The 15,839-nt window shown below is 39.5% G+C and overlaps 1 protein-coding gene across 2 annotated transcripts in view; it reads left to right on the forward strand.

The window, feature by feature from the left end:
* Positions 1-15,839, forward strand: part of ZNF804A (zinc finger protein 804A) — a 170,678-nt gene that overhangs the window by 126,594 nt on the left and 28,245 nt on the right. For both annotated transcript variants that reach the window (XM_072342444.1, XM_072342442.1), the window contains exon 2: positions 10,261-10,404. Coding sequence is in view for 1 of the 2 variants with exons in the window: in XM_072342442.1 (XP_072198543.1) it covers positions 10,261-10,404 (144 nt within the window). In the remaining variant the exon portion in view is untranslated. The remainder of the gene's footprint in view (positions 1-10,260; positions 10,405-15,839) is intronic.

The following is a 15,839-nucleotide window of genomic DNA, read 5'->3' on the forward strand; positions in this document are numbered from 1 at the left end:
TGGCAGTTCTGGCTACTTGATAACCCTTAGCTAAAATAGAGAGCCTGTTCATCTCATGCAGTGCTGTGGGGTTTTGTATACTTGTTATTTCTTAGGAATGATCCTCTGATTTTTCCGCCAGCAGTATTATGTGTGTCTCCTTTAAGTCTGTGTGGGAGAGATACCTGGTTAAAGGGTGGCTTGGGTTGCTTCAATTGAGTTGACTGAAATAACCATTTTCCTTGAATAAAGACTGTTTAAAGTCAGGTCAGATGGGGGAGGCCTGGGCAGGCTGAGGTGGCAGCCTTGCCTGTGGCAGTGTTGGAACTGCATATGCTTTAGGAGCCTTACCAGTCTGGGCTGTTCTGTGATTCTGTGGTTTCCATAGGTTGTTTCAAAACATTTTAAATAGTTGTTTTTAATAAACAAGGTGACGGCAACCATCATTACTTTTCTTCTTTCCTTACTTCCTTGCATGACTACTGGGTTACAAAACTCTATTTTATTATGAGAATGTCACAGTCCTAAAAAAAAGAAAAAGAAAAGGCTTAGGGAACTCAAAAATTCAGACTGTGGAAAAAGTAATATAATCAACAGACTTGTGTAAGTCTCATGGAAGGAATCCAAATAAAATCAGGATACAGCAGAGTGTTGATTTATTTTTTTTCTATGTACTTTCAACTTTCTTTTCAAGGACACAGAAGGTCATTCTCAGTCTGCTGAGATCTCTGTTTTCTTCTCTTCTTGTTCTTCTGCTTAGGGGAACTTCTTAGGAGAGAAAGCAGCTAACAGATATAGCACCTGGTAACTTCTCAGATCAGAGTTAAAGGGATGTTTAATTCATTATCCTTCTAAGCTGTTTTAGATTAGAATGACCTTTTCTTGGCTTCATATTAAAGTCCCCTTCTTGAAAAATTAATATTTTCCTCCATGTTGCATGTATTGATTATTAGTGGCTAGGTAGTTGCTGGTGTTTATTCATAATTAAAAATGCAGTAGGCAAGAAAGTTGAATGTGAAGGCATGTGGCATCTCTTTTTCACTGCATTTTGGTTTAACCCTTATAAACACGTACATAGAGCAGCTGTACTTGAAAATCATTAAGAAAATAAGTATGGAGAAAATCGGTATCAGTAGGTCTTAGATGTTGAGGTAAATCAGCTCAGGAGTGGTGTTGCTGATAGAGGACGCTCAGTTTTGCCATGCCTTTGGGCAGTAACTTGAAGAACATGCAACTTGGATCACAGCAGTTTCTGCACTAAGACCACTCAAGAACCAGCTTTGTTCTGGTATTTATGAAAAAAATCCACTTTTCCTTTGGTGCTTTTGCAATGTTACATAAGCTAGACTTGAACAGCTGAGTATTAGAAAGATTAGAAAGAAGCAATTAAGCTTAGGAAGAGTTCTAAAGATTGTACTGGGTGACGGAAGATGTCAGTATTGATTTTCTGCCACTTTCATGTCTGACCTTTTGGATTCCAGCAGATGCTCTTAAGAGGATTTTGCTTGTACCAAATTAAAGAGATCACAGCACAATTGCTGCCTCATATTAGGAGAACTGGCTGAGCTCTTGGGCTCTGTCAGTGCAGTCTTAACGTATGTAGGACTGTTTTCATTACTTGATTAAATGTGCTTCCATGGACCAAACCAGCTGAGAAGCTATTTATAGAAAACATAAATTGTGACATATGTAGTTATTATTTTCTTTAATTATATGACTTGTGTATAAAATATAGGCTTTGGTTTGTGAAATTGATGACATGCAAAGGGATTGAAATATATCACAAGCTTTGTTATAGCAATGCTTCCAATGAAGCAAACCATTAAATATATGCATAAAGCTGTAGTAACATGGATAGTGATGAAATTGGAAGAAAACAACCGTAAGAGCTTTTTCTTCCTTTAGCATCTTTTGGCAACATGAGCATCCTTAGCTGTACCCCTGTCAATAGGAAACAAATGTGTTGGCTGTAGTGGTTAAATGTTGTTAAAAGGCTTTTTGTCTGACTTCAGCGAGTTTTTTACTATAGTATGGAGCTTGGTTTACTGAAATGATTATTTTTTTATGCTCAGTAAAAGGGGGGAATTCCTTGTAGTTATTAGCACAGTTAGAGGAAACAAGGCTTTGGTATATAGTCTCTGCCATGTCTTAACTCTGTGGTGAGCCGGGGAATTGGAAGAGACCTCTGAAGATCATCTCTAGTCCTCACAGTTGTTTGTGGTAAGGTCAGCACTGAAACCACCCAGATTGGAGATTTCACTGTTTCCTATGTATCAGATCCCTCGGGGGTTTTTCTTTGTGTAAGATGGAGCAGGGCCTGATGGCTTTCCAGATCCCTTTCTGTTACAGCAACTCAGCAGGTGGTGGGTCATTTCAGCGTCTTCAAAGTCTGATTTCAGAAGTTAGGTTTATGCTGCCGTGTCTTAGTATGTGCATGGGTGTAAACACGAAGGAGAAAACCTGTTTCAGTCTGACTTTGCAGACAATCTGAGATCTCAAAGTTTTTAAGTTTTAAACACTATCTCACTACTGAAGGATCTAATAAGTGCTTTGGAAGGGGAAATGACCGTAGTGTGAAGATATGATTTGTACATGGTGGAGAATGCACACTTGAAACTCGGGCCTGGAAGAAATCAGAATTACTGCAGTGCATTATCAACCATAGATAAGCTGGAATGCTGCTAATCTGTCTGCTATTATCAACAGCATTGCAGCTATTGTTGCTTTTTAACCCAAATGATGAGTGTGTTTGGAAATGCTGATGTCACTTAGGTTTCCATGATTCTTCCAGCTAAGAAAGAAAATGTGTTGTGCAACATGCAGTTTCCATGGCACTGAGCATATCTCTTTTGTTTATTCCTTCAAGGCAGCTGGAGCTCCTTTCAGCTAAAAAAGGAAAACTTTTGGTTGGGCAGGGACGGCTTAAGGCTAGATGAGAACTGAATAATCCAAGAAAATGAAGCCTTAGAAAACAAAAAACAAACGTACGAACCACAGAGCATACATATACAAGAAATCTGTTTACTGAGTGATTGAGCCTGCCACTAATGCTGGCATCTCTGTATGTTTCTGATCAGCACCTTGTGCCACCACTTGTCTTCCCTATCTGTTCTTCTAGTTGCGTACAGTGATCCTTGGTCTTCCAGGTAACTTTTCCTTTGTGAGGATTAAGTCAAGAGCTTTGCATCTACAGTTTTATGGATACCTAAACTCATGTGTGAAGTTGGTAATGCTTTAACTATATATAGATAGGTAGATACATGAAGGAGTTAATGTTATATATACAAATATACATGGGGGGGGGGGGGTTATAGATTACTTTTTTCCCCATTCCTGCCCCAAAGTATTTTTAACCTACATCATCTTTTTGATTATTTTTTATTTATTTATTTATTTATTTTCTTGAGGAAACCTGACTGCGTTGTGGATGCACCTTATTATTTCTCTGCACCACTTTAAGCACAGTTGCATTTATGGGTGATTCAGGATTGGTCTTCTTCCCTCCCCCCCATCCCCAAGGAAAAATTTAAACTTAAGCCATTTTGTTATTTAGGACTGACTGTTTCTATGGACTTCAAACCTGCAGAGGAATTTTATCAGGCTCTTGGCCAGTAAACAATGTGCAGAATAGGAGTTCCTGGATGGTGGAGAGGTTGGGTTAATTGAATAACACCAGAAGTAGTAATGCATCCCTTTTTCTTCCCACTTTTTCTGATGATGGAAACAGGATGAATTTTTGGAACATAAATGTATGTTATGTCGTACTGCACCACAATACAGGAACTGAAGGTTGTGCCTGTTCATACTTAGTCAACTGAAGAAGCTGAGGAATGTAATTCCATGGGTTTCTTGTGCATTTTTCCCATGAGGCAACTCCTCATATTAAAAGTACTCAGGTCAAGCCCTATAGGATGAATTCCATTTCATGGCCAGGTGTCTGTGGGTTATGGTAACAGGAAAAAGCAGAGCATTATTCTTATTTGCATCTGATGTGTTTTCCATCAGTGAGTCAGACTTCATGGGCAGGTGCACGCAAACCAGAAGTGTCTCAGGCCTTACCCTTTCTCAGATACCTCTTCAGTGGCTGGATTCTTAAGTGCTTGTGGCGTATCACTTCAAAGCACATGAAGGAATGCTGGCAGTGATGGGTCCCTGGAGCTATAAAACGATAGGAAATTTGCATGAGAAGGTTTAATGGTCTGGAAAGTCACAGTAAAATAGAATCGGTATGAAGGTCTGTAAAGAAAACTTTTCATGAGTGTTTTCTACAGTAGGCACTGCTCGGAGCAAACACATCAACTATGAAAACTCAGGGGACCTGCTGATTTGAAAATGCAACGTACAGCTTCCTTGATGAGGCAGACATAGAGTGTGTTTGGGTTTTGAGGTGCTGATTTCTATTTAGGTAACTGGGTTTTCTGTATGGTAGTAGGATGGCTTGCAATTTCAACCTACTGTGGAATGGCTGTGTTCTGGAGAACACATACTGTTATGTGTATCTTTGGTACAGCAAAGCATTCTTCTGTTCCATCTTATGCAGATTGCCATGAGTGGTGGTATTGGGGTAGTTAAGTTTTTCTTCATTTTAAGTAGGCCTATGTTAGATGTCTCACAAAACGTTGGTGAAGAGCCCCCTGCTTTATAGGAGTATGCAAGTGAAAATGTGTGGCCAAGGTTGTCACCTTTTAAGTGCATGCTCTGCCTGGAAATAGTTTTCAAATTGCTAGAATAAATAAGTAATTCTACAGATATATTCACGAGAGTTAGTTTTAATGGCAAAAAAGCTAATTAAGTGATTTTATGAGTCCCAGTTAAAAGTAATTATACAGTTGAAAGTGCTTTAAGGAAGTTAATGAGACAGGCAAATCTGATAACAAATTACTGTCTTATCATTAGCTTCCTTTACAGTTAATTCAGTCCTAACATTGCAGGACGCTAATGCGTGGCATTTCACTGGGCCCAGCTCTGTCCCTGTGCCCATCCATGTCCCTCCATGTGGAGTGGGGGCACAGAGTTCATCCATTCAAATGAGCATGGGTGGTGAGAAACTTGTTGTTTCTAAAGAAGAGAGGGTGGCATTAGGAAACCAGCTGCTCTGTCTGGAATTAGTGAGCTATTTCCTTCTAATATCACTGTGTTATTTGTCCTAATGCCAGAATGTGTGCCTGAATGTGGAATTCTGTCATAAAGCTAAGAATGCATATGCATAAGTATTTACATGTTCTCAGTAGCATTTTTGTGTACACACACAACAGCTGAGCAGCTCCTCGTATGTGGGACCTGTTTTGTTTGGTGCCACTTGTCTGCATGTCGTCGTGAAAAGAAAACAAAGGCAGAGTGATTTTTACTTTAATTTTTTCGACCTGTGATGTGCAATTTATGCGGGGGTCTTTAGGGTAACCATTTTTTTCTCAGCCCTGTAATCATCCAGTGCAGCAAAGCAGTGAGTCAGTGGGGTCGTGGCCCTTGGAAACTCCTTTGCCTGCAAGGAGCGTGGCAGGAGGGATCAAGAAATGAACCAAATAATATCTGATGTTTATGGCCTTGTGAGAGCTGTAGGTTGCTATCGCATCTCACAGCTGATAGGGAAGTTTGAAGTGAGGTAACAGGGAAGATGTGTCAGAATTGTCACTGTTGTCCCTGTCAGTCTCCTTTTCAACTTAGAATGAAATGGAAGCTCGTTGCACGATATGAATTTGCTGAGATCAATGAGGAGTTTGATCAATGCATCTAATTCTGCTTTGGCCTCTCCGCCTTCATAAGGCCAGGAACCTTATAAATAATTAGGTTTGGTGCTAGAGCGCATTAATATTATGAAGGCTTTCTATTTTTTATTTATTCCCTCCCATTCAGTGGATGATGTATAGACTGCTCATATGAGAGAAAAAAATGTGATATAGGAAAATATTAAAACAAATGATGTATGCTGAGGAATACTAAGATTGATAGCAGGGATGTTAGTAAATTGTACCTTTTTTTCAGTGAAATCTGCTCCTTCTCCGTGTCTTTATAGCACCTTGCAAATAAACCAGAAATGAAGGCATCGTTAATTCTGACCATAGATATTACAGTGAACTGGCTATAGATATGTCTGCTTTTAAGCTACATGTTTGTTATTTTTACCCTTGATTCTCTTTTCATTCTCCTTTCTTTTTGTTGGGCTGAAGGGGCAAGGAGAAAGGTGCTAACAGTTTGCTTATAAGCACGCTCTATAAATGCAACAACTAGAAAAAGAGAAAGAGCTGGATTTTTTTTGACAATGTTCCAAGTATGATTTTGTTTTCTTTTTTTTTTTTTTTTTTTTTTTTTTTTTTTTTTTTTGGCACTGGGACAGAAAAACAAACAAGCTTTCTATATATGTACATCTTTGATTGATTGATTGTGAGGCAAGGGTACTGTTGAACATCGGTCGGGTCTTATGTGGTCAAATAGAGAGGTTCAGACTAGAGCAGCCTCATCCTCCCTGGGAGGACTGTACCAGTAAATACTCAGGTAGAAGGGAATTGTTTCTGTAATACATTTTACTTTGCAGTGACTGCCTGCCTGACCCTTTTAAGCCTACAGTAAGTGTAACATAGCTTACTGCAATAGAGGGGGCTCGTGTTTCTTGTGAAGTAAGAATATTCACTGTGGCAATCAGAGCGATGCAGGTGATGTTCTATAATTTCACATTCTTACATACTTTTTTCCTGTTTAACTGTCCTACAGACAATAGACATATGAGACATTAATCCAGGTAGCACTCCATGAAAGCATCCTGTAGACTAAGGGATCCTGTCAACTTCAAGAAGTTTTCCATGGGAAGTAATAAATGTTTCTTGAACTTTCCTCCTTTCTTTCTGTCTGCAAAAGGTCCCATCCTGCTGTTGCAGGTGACACGGCTGCAGATGGAGCCCGCTCTTTGTGCCATTTGTCAGATGCTTGCAGCAGCGTTTGCACTTCAGGCCTAAGGATTTGGAGGGTGGAGAAGATGGATTTAGAGAAATAAAGCCAGCTGAGAGATGTGAGCACTTATTAGAGATCTTTCATATGAATTATGAAAGATGGCTCCAATGAATTATAGCCGTAGGCTTTCAGATAATAAGCCTTTCAGGAAAAAATAATGAAACTAAGTGATGCTCGGTTCTGAGTTTCACCACCAAGATGAATCATAATTCAGAGTTCTTTTTAGAACTTCCAATATGGTTTGCAAATTTTTTTGGATGCAACTGAGACTAAGCTGGGTAATAGTTAGCCATTTTAAATGGTTTTGGCTATTGCTTTACTCCTGGCGTGTTCCTCTCCAGCAAGTTGCTGTCATTCCAGTCTGCAATCCATAGCCCACTGCTATCAAGGTCCAGGGACTGTCATCTCTTACTGTCAGTTTTTAGGCAGCCGTCCCTCATTGAAATTCATAGTGCCAGCAAAAGCTTCCTCTTCCAAGGTAGTGTTCCCTTCCAAATCAATACAGATGGTTTAACAAGCAGCAAATCTGTCTGCATTCTCCTTTTCTCCATCCCTTGTTCATCCTTGGAAACATTTACCTTAAAAAATAAAATAAAATCAGCACAGGTGTTTGGAGATGTAGTTCAATATTGTTTCCTGCAGTTTGGAATATATGTGTGATTTTCAACTGGTAGTCATAGAGAATAATGTGAAGAAATCACTTCATGTATCACTTCAAATGCAAGGCAAAGTTGTGAAGAAAATAACCACTGCTACTATTCCTTTTAGCAATTCTTTGCCACGACTGTGCTTCTATTTCAGATTGATAACCCTCATCTACAAATAATGCTGCTTTTTGCCTGTGTTCAGATCACAAGGACCAGTGAAGTTCTCCTGTAGCAACTAGTGAATGTGCTTGTGTCCATCTGTATCCTCTTGTTGTCTTGTGCCAGTGCTTAACCCATTCTTTTGGGCAGTGTATGCTGTCTTTGAATGTATCCTGCTTCCTTCATGTTGTTCAAAAAGTAAAGTGAAGGTTAGTAGTTGAATAGAATCTTCTCCTGCTGGCCAAATACTGTACAGCATCTGATGATGCAGGTGATAGAAGGGTTGGAAAGGAGTACAGCTGGTAAGGCTTTTGAGGCTACGAAAAGGACAGGGAAGGTAATGCATGACTTGGGTCTGAGCAATGTCTGAATACGCCAGAAGATTTTTGTTCATGTTGTGATGGTGTATATATTTATGAATGACCCAGAGAAAAGGAATTGAAAAGTGGATGTTTGTGACCTCCTCCAATACGAAAATAATAAAGACGGTGGTATTCAGTTAACAGACACTTTATCTTTGTTATAAATAGTAAAATTTTACTAGGTTCAAAATGTTGATCCGATCTGTTACAGTCAATTATGTATTCATAACATCCAATATTTGTTGGCTTTAAAAATATAAGACTTGTCATAAAGAAACCCTGTGTTTTCCTCTCCTATGTCTGTGATCCAACTCTGCCATTGCATTTTCTGTGTTTACTTGCATCTATTTTAGATGATATTAAAATACAAAGTGAGCCTTCCCCATCAAAGAATTGTAGGTACGATGAGTTTTTATTACTTTGCAGTACAGTTGTTCACAGGGTTCTCAAGTCTCTGCTCCTTTTGGGATCTGGCGGGCATATCAACTACAATTGCACCGTAGATTCCATTCAGGTTATGTTATGCTGTATAAGCATTGTTTCAAAAATGGTCCTTTATTTCAAGAGGAACACCAACAGTATTGCATAATCTTATTTAAGTTACTGCCCTACATCAGTGTGACTTGCAGAATTGTGCTTGGGGTTTATACAACACGTTGTGAGATCTTTGTACAAGAGAAGTGATAGTTTATTTCTCTACTTATGTCTTAGAATTCATCATATTTTCTGTTTTCCTTTGCAAGTATTATATGTACTATAATAGCCTCCCTGAATCCAGTTTTCTTCTTTGTTGTGTTCTAAAACCCAGTAAAATTAGATGGGTTCCCTTTGCAGACTGTGAGAATTACTTCTAAGCTGTTTCAATAAGCTGTTTCAAGGGAGCCTCTGCCCTTAGAGGATTTTGATGTTTTCTCTACTGCTTTCTGAAACACAGGCATCGTAGTAATGCTTGAAGTGATTCAAAACTTAGTTTCCTATAGTTATTACTAAAAACTAATGGCAGAGTTTCCAGGATAGCTTTCCATACAGCACAGATGTATTTCAAAGTGTATAATATTTCTGTTTCTTCAATATGCCAACTCACTTTGTTTCTAACTGAAACAGATTTTATGCGACTTAGTTCTAAAAATGTGCACGAAATGTGTGAGTTCCTCACATATCAACCAGTATTCAAAACACTGTTCTGAAGGAATTATTCCATTTCTTTTAATGGGCGAAAGCGAAGGCATGGGTACCTCTGTTTGGGTATGAATTTGGTGGTGTTTGCTACTGGCCCAGTCACGCTGAATTGTGTTGAGATATAATTTTAAATAAATCCCTTTTGGTTATTTATGTTTTCTAAGTGTTTGCTGCAGTTGAGGCTTCAGCATGCAGCTCTAAGACTTGTCAAAAGCAGAAAAGCAGGAGGCATTCCACTGAAGTCGACATGTTTAGTGTATATCTGGTGCTAAACTAATGTGAGATGACAGACCATTTCCATGCTCTTTCAGATCTTGCTATGTTGTCATCAATGCATTCAGGAAAGGGAAAGCATTGCTTGTATAGAACTTGTTCGTAAATAATAAGCAAGGTTGTTTTAAATGCTTTTGCTCATGTGTGGTAAATGGAGATGCGGGTCTTTCGTTCTAATTCTGGATGACAAAGCTATGGAAGATATTCATTGACTCTCAGCTGTCAAAGCATTCATTGTGTTTTTATGTGTTTCTGTGAGCAGAGAGACGCACCTGAGGTTTTTCATTTCCTTTTTAAGAAGAGCACTTGATTGTAAAAGTCAGGTAACTCAATAATCGGAGTTTGTGTCTGTGACTATTCTGCTTAGGCGTGTTAACTCCCTGGTCATCTGAACAGTGAGTCTTGGGTTAACTGGGAAATAAAACCTTGAGCACAATAAGTATTTGTATTTGGAAAGGACCTGAGGAAATCCATCTGTAGTCTAATGTCTGACAGAGCCCCTGAGGTGAGCTGGCAACTGAATAGCAAATTGAAGTGTGCAAATCCTGAGCCTCTCGGCAGATACAGTAAATATGTGCAATGTAACACAGCAAATATGCGAAGGCTTTTAGTTACACAAGTGTGTAAATGTTTACAAATATGATTAACTGCAAAGCACAAAATCCATTCGCAGCATCAGAGGAATATACTAAAATTACTTTTCCATTCCCCCCCAGGATTATGCTGAGAAGAAAAACACTATAGCAAAAGCCCTGGAAGATCTGAAAGCCAACTTCTACTGTGCGCTCTGTGACAAGCAGTACTATAAACACCAGGAGTTTGACAATCACATTAACTCATATGATCACGCTCACAAACAGGTAAGAGGAATCTTTTCACTACTTAAACTTTGTTCCAGCAGGAATGTTGACATTTTTGGTTATTGTGTCCTTCAGGATGGCTTGAATATCTCAGTCAATTCTGGGAACAAAAAACAGGCAGTTTTCATAGGAATAAGTCGTAACTTGAAGGTTGCACAGCTAGACCTGAGACACAAGGAATGGGGAATGCCCTAAGGGAAAAGCAAGCAGTTAAATGGTTAAAAGGTACAATAAATAACCAAAAAAAAAAAAAAAAAAAAAAAAAAAAGGAAAAAAGAAATGGTAAATGTGGAATTAACTTTTCTTCAGTTTAATTTTGCATGTCAGTAAGTACATTTGTATATTTAAGAGAATATAGGAAAGAGTTTGTGTTGGAACAGGTGTGGGCAGGAAGCTTGGCTTACTTTTCTGTCAGCTTGCTTTTTAGAGCTGCATCTGTGTGAAATGGGCTATTATTTTTCTTCAATGTGCTGAGTTCAAAAAGCCTTCACAGTGAAAAGTTTCTGTCTCGGTTCACAGTAAAACTTGTTAGGTGTTAAACATTGGTATTTACAGTTTTACTGCAGTGTTTTGTCACTGCATCTCCAAGTCCTGTGTCCTGCTTTTATAACATACAGACGAGAGGCAATGCCACTGCAGCCTCATTGTCTGCAGAGTGGTCAGCTATGTGTTGTTCAGAGAAAAATGCAGCACGTCTTGACATTGCCAAGAGGATATCTAATGGTATAACCATACAGGAAGTTTCTACTTAGTCCAATTAGCTGGTAATTATTCTTTATCTTTGTTTTTATCTGGTGCACTCATAGGGTTCTGGATCAGAATCGATTGCTTTCCATTCTAATTGAATCTCTCTTTGTTCTGTAGTTTCTTTCAGATGCTATCAGCTTTAGATTGTGTGAGTTTTAGATTAGCTGTTTAGAACTACAAAGCTGCTGACCTCATCAGCTATAGGAATGTATGGGAAACTGGAGGGAAAGCTGTATTAGAGGAGGAATTAATAGGTAACTTCATTGAATCCTAGAAATACTTAAAACTTATGAGCTGCAAGTATTAGGACTTTAAATACAGCTGGAACTGGTCCTTCAGTCTCCATCATACAACATCATCTCATTTATGGAAAGCCGGGGAAAAAGTGATGGGCAGAATCTTCCCCACTTGATCTCTCTTAGGAATTTCAGACTGCTCTGAAACACTTTCAAATAACGAGAACCTGAAGGCTGCAGTAATTGCTCCTCTACATATTCAGTATTGATGAGAGTATACTTTGAAGCTGAGGTCAGGTATGAGACTTGCTTCAGTGTTTCATGTAGCTGCTTCTCTTTAATTGCTTTAGACAGGAGATGCTGGGCATTGCAGCAGCAGCATTTGGAGGAGTGTGGCAGCTCCTGCACCTTTTGGGTGGTGGCTCGGGGTGTCAGTGTTTGCATGTGTCATCTTAGCTGGGGAGATTCAGTAAGCCATACTCTTCGTATGTAAGATAACCACAACTGCCGTCTCTTTGGTGCGAAATCAGACCAAGGTGGCCATTTCTCCAGCAGGACAATCTGTATGAGTGCTTGTTTGGACAAAGAGAACTTTTTCTGTAATACTACTAGCAAATGAGGTTATTGATTCCTGAGATTAAAATGTTAAATCAGGTTTAACCCTTCTGGGGCATCTTCCTTTGTGGCTTTGATTGCTGCGATAAAAGCTAGCCATTTCTTTTCCTGTATTTCAGTGAAAAAGGAGGCAGGAAACAAATGCTATGGTGTGGCCTTCCTTGGATTTTCAAGGAGTTTAACGCTTTGTCTTTATTTGTGTGCAACCTCTTTTTGCTAGAGCCATTTTCAGATGCTGCTGTAGAACGCTCTGATTTTGTTGTGAACATTCCTAACTAAGTGGCAGAAGCTTTCCAGTGGTTTACTGTGGGAGATGAGCAGATGACCTGGGATTTGCCTCTTACTTGTCTCTTACTTTAGCATTCAGTCATGTGTTTCTACTAATAATGAGCAGGTAGGGGGAAGTACTTACTTAAAAACAGAAAGTTTCCTGTGCTCCCAGAATAGCTGTAAGCACATGAAGGCAGTTCTGTTTTTCTGCTCCCAACACAACGTCCTTCATGTGATCAAGTGGCTGAAACCTCTGCCCAACTGATTTCATTGCAGCCCTTTTGGAAAGCCTTATTTAATGCTAACCAAGCACTCTGTTGTCACACAGTCCAAGCCATGGGGTAGTTTCTCAGAGAAAGTTTTTATCACATCTGTGTCTCAGTTTCATTGTGGATCATTATTTGCTATCAACTGAAAGATTGCTAACACATTAAGTTTTTTATTTTAATCCTCAATATTTACTAATAAATTGTAAAATAGCCTTTTGGATTGAGAATCCCATATAGTCAGGAGTTGCTTGTGCTTTAATTTGTTGTCTAATATAGCCTCTGCACTCATCTGATCAGACCAGAAATGAAGGATAGAGCAAAATTAGTTTTATTGCCTAGAACTTGAAGGAGTTCAGATTAATATGTAGGGGTCTGCACCTGCTTCTGTCAGTGCTTTCCTGTTCTTAGCTTTGACAGTATGCTTGGGAGAGTAATATCTGTAGCCTTTAAGATAAAATCCTGGAGAAGCAACTCAAAAAGTGGTAATGAAGAAAAAATGAACTCCTCTGTTTGCTTTGAAATCCAGGAGTAAATAAATAAAGAAATTGAATATAGGTGTCTTTAAAACCAAAAGTGCTGTGAGCCCAATTCAGATAGAAATGTAACAAAGGCTTAACCTGTATTATTTGGAGTACTAATGTGAGAATTACTGTTTGATAGGGTCATCTAAAATCATGGATTGCAGTTTTGAGACCCATCTGAGGACTCAAAAGCATCTGTATGACTTTATGTGCTTTCTTGGGCATTTGGAAGCATACAAGGAGCTTTCTGAAGTGCTGTATTCACGTGGGGTAGGAAAAAAGTTCTGCCCGTGCTCCTTGAAATGCTGCTGTTTTGATAAACGCGGCAGAGCAGCAAGTGTAAAGCTGTGAATGACCTTCATCTTTTCATAGCCTTCTGGAGGCGGTGAGTTGTTTTGTCCTGTCAGTGGATCGCACAGCTGGGTTTCCTGCATCCATCATTCCTCAAGAGGCTTGTTGCTGCCAGAACAAAGTGCTTTTGTTCTTGAATTTGAAAGTCTTCCTCTCCATCCCAGACCTGATTTATCACCCAATATCATAGCTGCACACCCTGGATTTATGTACTGTCCTGCACTGCTTTTCTGTTTATCAGAACAAAAATGCTGCACTGACAGAGTCTCACTGTATTTGTATCTGCATATGCAAATACCATCAGTTAAGTAAATTATTAGCAGGAAACTTTTCCCACAGAATCAGAGGTCGTGTTGCAGACTCTCTCCCTGGATGAAAATGATCTTCTCGCTCTAAAAATGTATTTAAAATTTTATGGAGATACTAAAGTACAAATTATAGAGGAAGACTAAATTACTACACACCATTTTTCTGTATTCCAGCCACAGTTTCTACATTTTCCTCCACTTGTTTCTCTTCTATGCATTTTTTTAGAGGTTAATGCCAAGCTGATCAGAGAACATTAATCTGCAGTCCATCAGTAATCTCACCTTTGATCATCTTGAGTGTGTGATCCTTAGAATAGATGTTACGTTTGCCTGTGCAACTTGTGTATCTCTCTTGATATGGAAATTCCAGATAGGAATTGCCAAACGAAAGATGCTTGGGAGAATGACTTAGTTCTAGGAGTGCGCACAGGGACCATCGCAAATTGGGCAGGCGGCCGGTTGGCAGTGGAAGCTGTGTCCTGGTAAAGAATTATCTTAATATGCCTCACTGCACTTCATTCTCTGTAACTTAGAAACAGCAATAGGGCTTTGCAGCCCCTTAGTTGGTCTGCATTCCCATCTGTTTGTGTTGGGTTAGGAGGAACATAATTTCAATAGGTGAAAACATGGATTGCAGCAGCTCAGTCCCCACAGCTGCTGAAGTGAAGGATGTTTACTGGGAGGCAGTAGTATTTTAGGTTGCTTTTTCCAGGCTGCTCTCTGCAGGCTAAGTCCCACTGAAGCTATTTGGATCAGACTAAGACAGCACATTATATACCATCTTGGAAGCACAGTAACAATAAATTTCAAAAAGGTATTGTCTTCCAGAGCAATATGTCAAAAAAAGAGCTTTATTCTAGTATGGAACGGAGCCTTAAGAGCTTCGAAAGAGTTTTTTAGGAGTTGCTTCATAAGCAAAACAAGCATGTTGTATGTATGTGACATAACAGTAGCACTGCATTTGCTTGTAACTTAGTGCATGCTGAGCCCAGCCTGAATGGGATATTTAAGGTACCAGAGCAGAAGGTTGTGGGGAGTGTTCATGGCCATCGACATCCCCGAGTGATTAAAGAGATCCCTTCTTTGATCACCAGCTGCAACAGAATAAGGCATGGATTTCTAGATGCCAACTCATTGCATCTGCAGGGCTGAGGAAGCAAGCCTCCTTCCTGCAGCACTTACTGCATTATCTTTTCCGTTCCTTCCAAGTGTGGTACACTGTTGTGTGCTTTTTCTGCTGTGCGCCCAATGAGCCATCAGACTGCAAATCAGACAGTGAAGATTCTTGTGGCCAGACGTCCAGGAATGGAGAAATTTGATGTTCTTTCTCTTAGTTCAGCTTTTTTCTCAGGTTAGAAGACAGTGATATTTCTGCGTGCCTTGATGGGAAGTCTTCACTTTGCTCAAAGTGAAGCAGGCGTACAATAGGATTTAATTGATGTTATGAGTCTTTGGCTCTTTCTAAATGTTACTTGTCCCACTCACAAAACGTAACTTTTTATTTCTGTCTGGGTTTAGTTTTTTCCCCTTATTAAATGGTGATCATCTTTTCGTTTTTATTTAAGTATGAAGGGAACACCACAGACATTTATCTGTGTGTTTTCATAGATACGTGTGCATTTGTAGCCCACACACAACCAGTAAACACCCCCTCTGTTTCCAAAAATAAGAACACAAAGGAGGATTGCTGCTGTGTGTAAGTGTAAGAATGTACTCGTAGCATAATGCTAGAGAGGGTTGTCCAGGGGGATTGTCTTCGTGGCTGACTGACTAAGAGGCAAGCTGCTCCAGCAGAGCCCTGCTGTGCTGTGAGTGCCCCTGGGCTTTGCTGCCAGCATTGGGTGCCTGGGGCAAAGCAGCACCTTGGTGCTGGCTGGGATGGCAGAGCGTGTCTGCAAGTTAAGTAGGCAATGTCTGTTAGTTACTTGGGAATGGTTGAATGCATTTGAGAGGGAACTTCCAATGCTGTTTCCTGAATGAAAGAAAAAAAAAAAATGATTTATTTTCCTCCCTGTTTTTATTTTACCTGTAAAAATTAATTCCAGGAATGTGTTCCTTAACAAGTTTCAGTGCTCTGGAATATTTGCCACTCTTCAGCTCTAAACGTGTACTGATACA

This window comes from Excalfactoria chinensis, chromosome 7, assembly GCF_039878825.1.
Source record: "Excalfactoria chinensis isolate bCotChi1 chromosome 7, bCotChi1.hap2, whole genome shotgun sequence".
NCBI classification, from domain to species: domain Eukaryota; kingdom Metazoa; phylum Chordata; class Aves; order Galliformes; family Phasianidae; genus Excalfactoria; species Excalfactoria chinensis.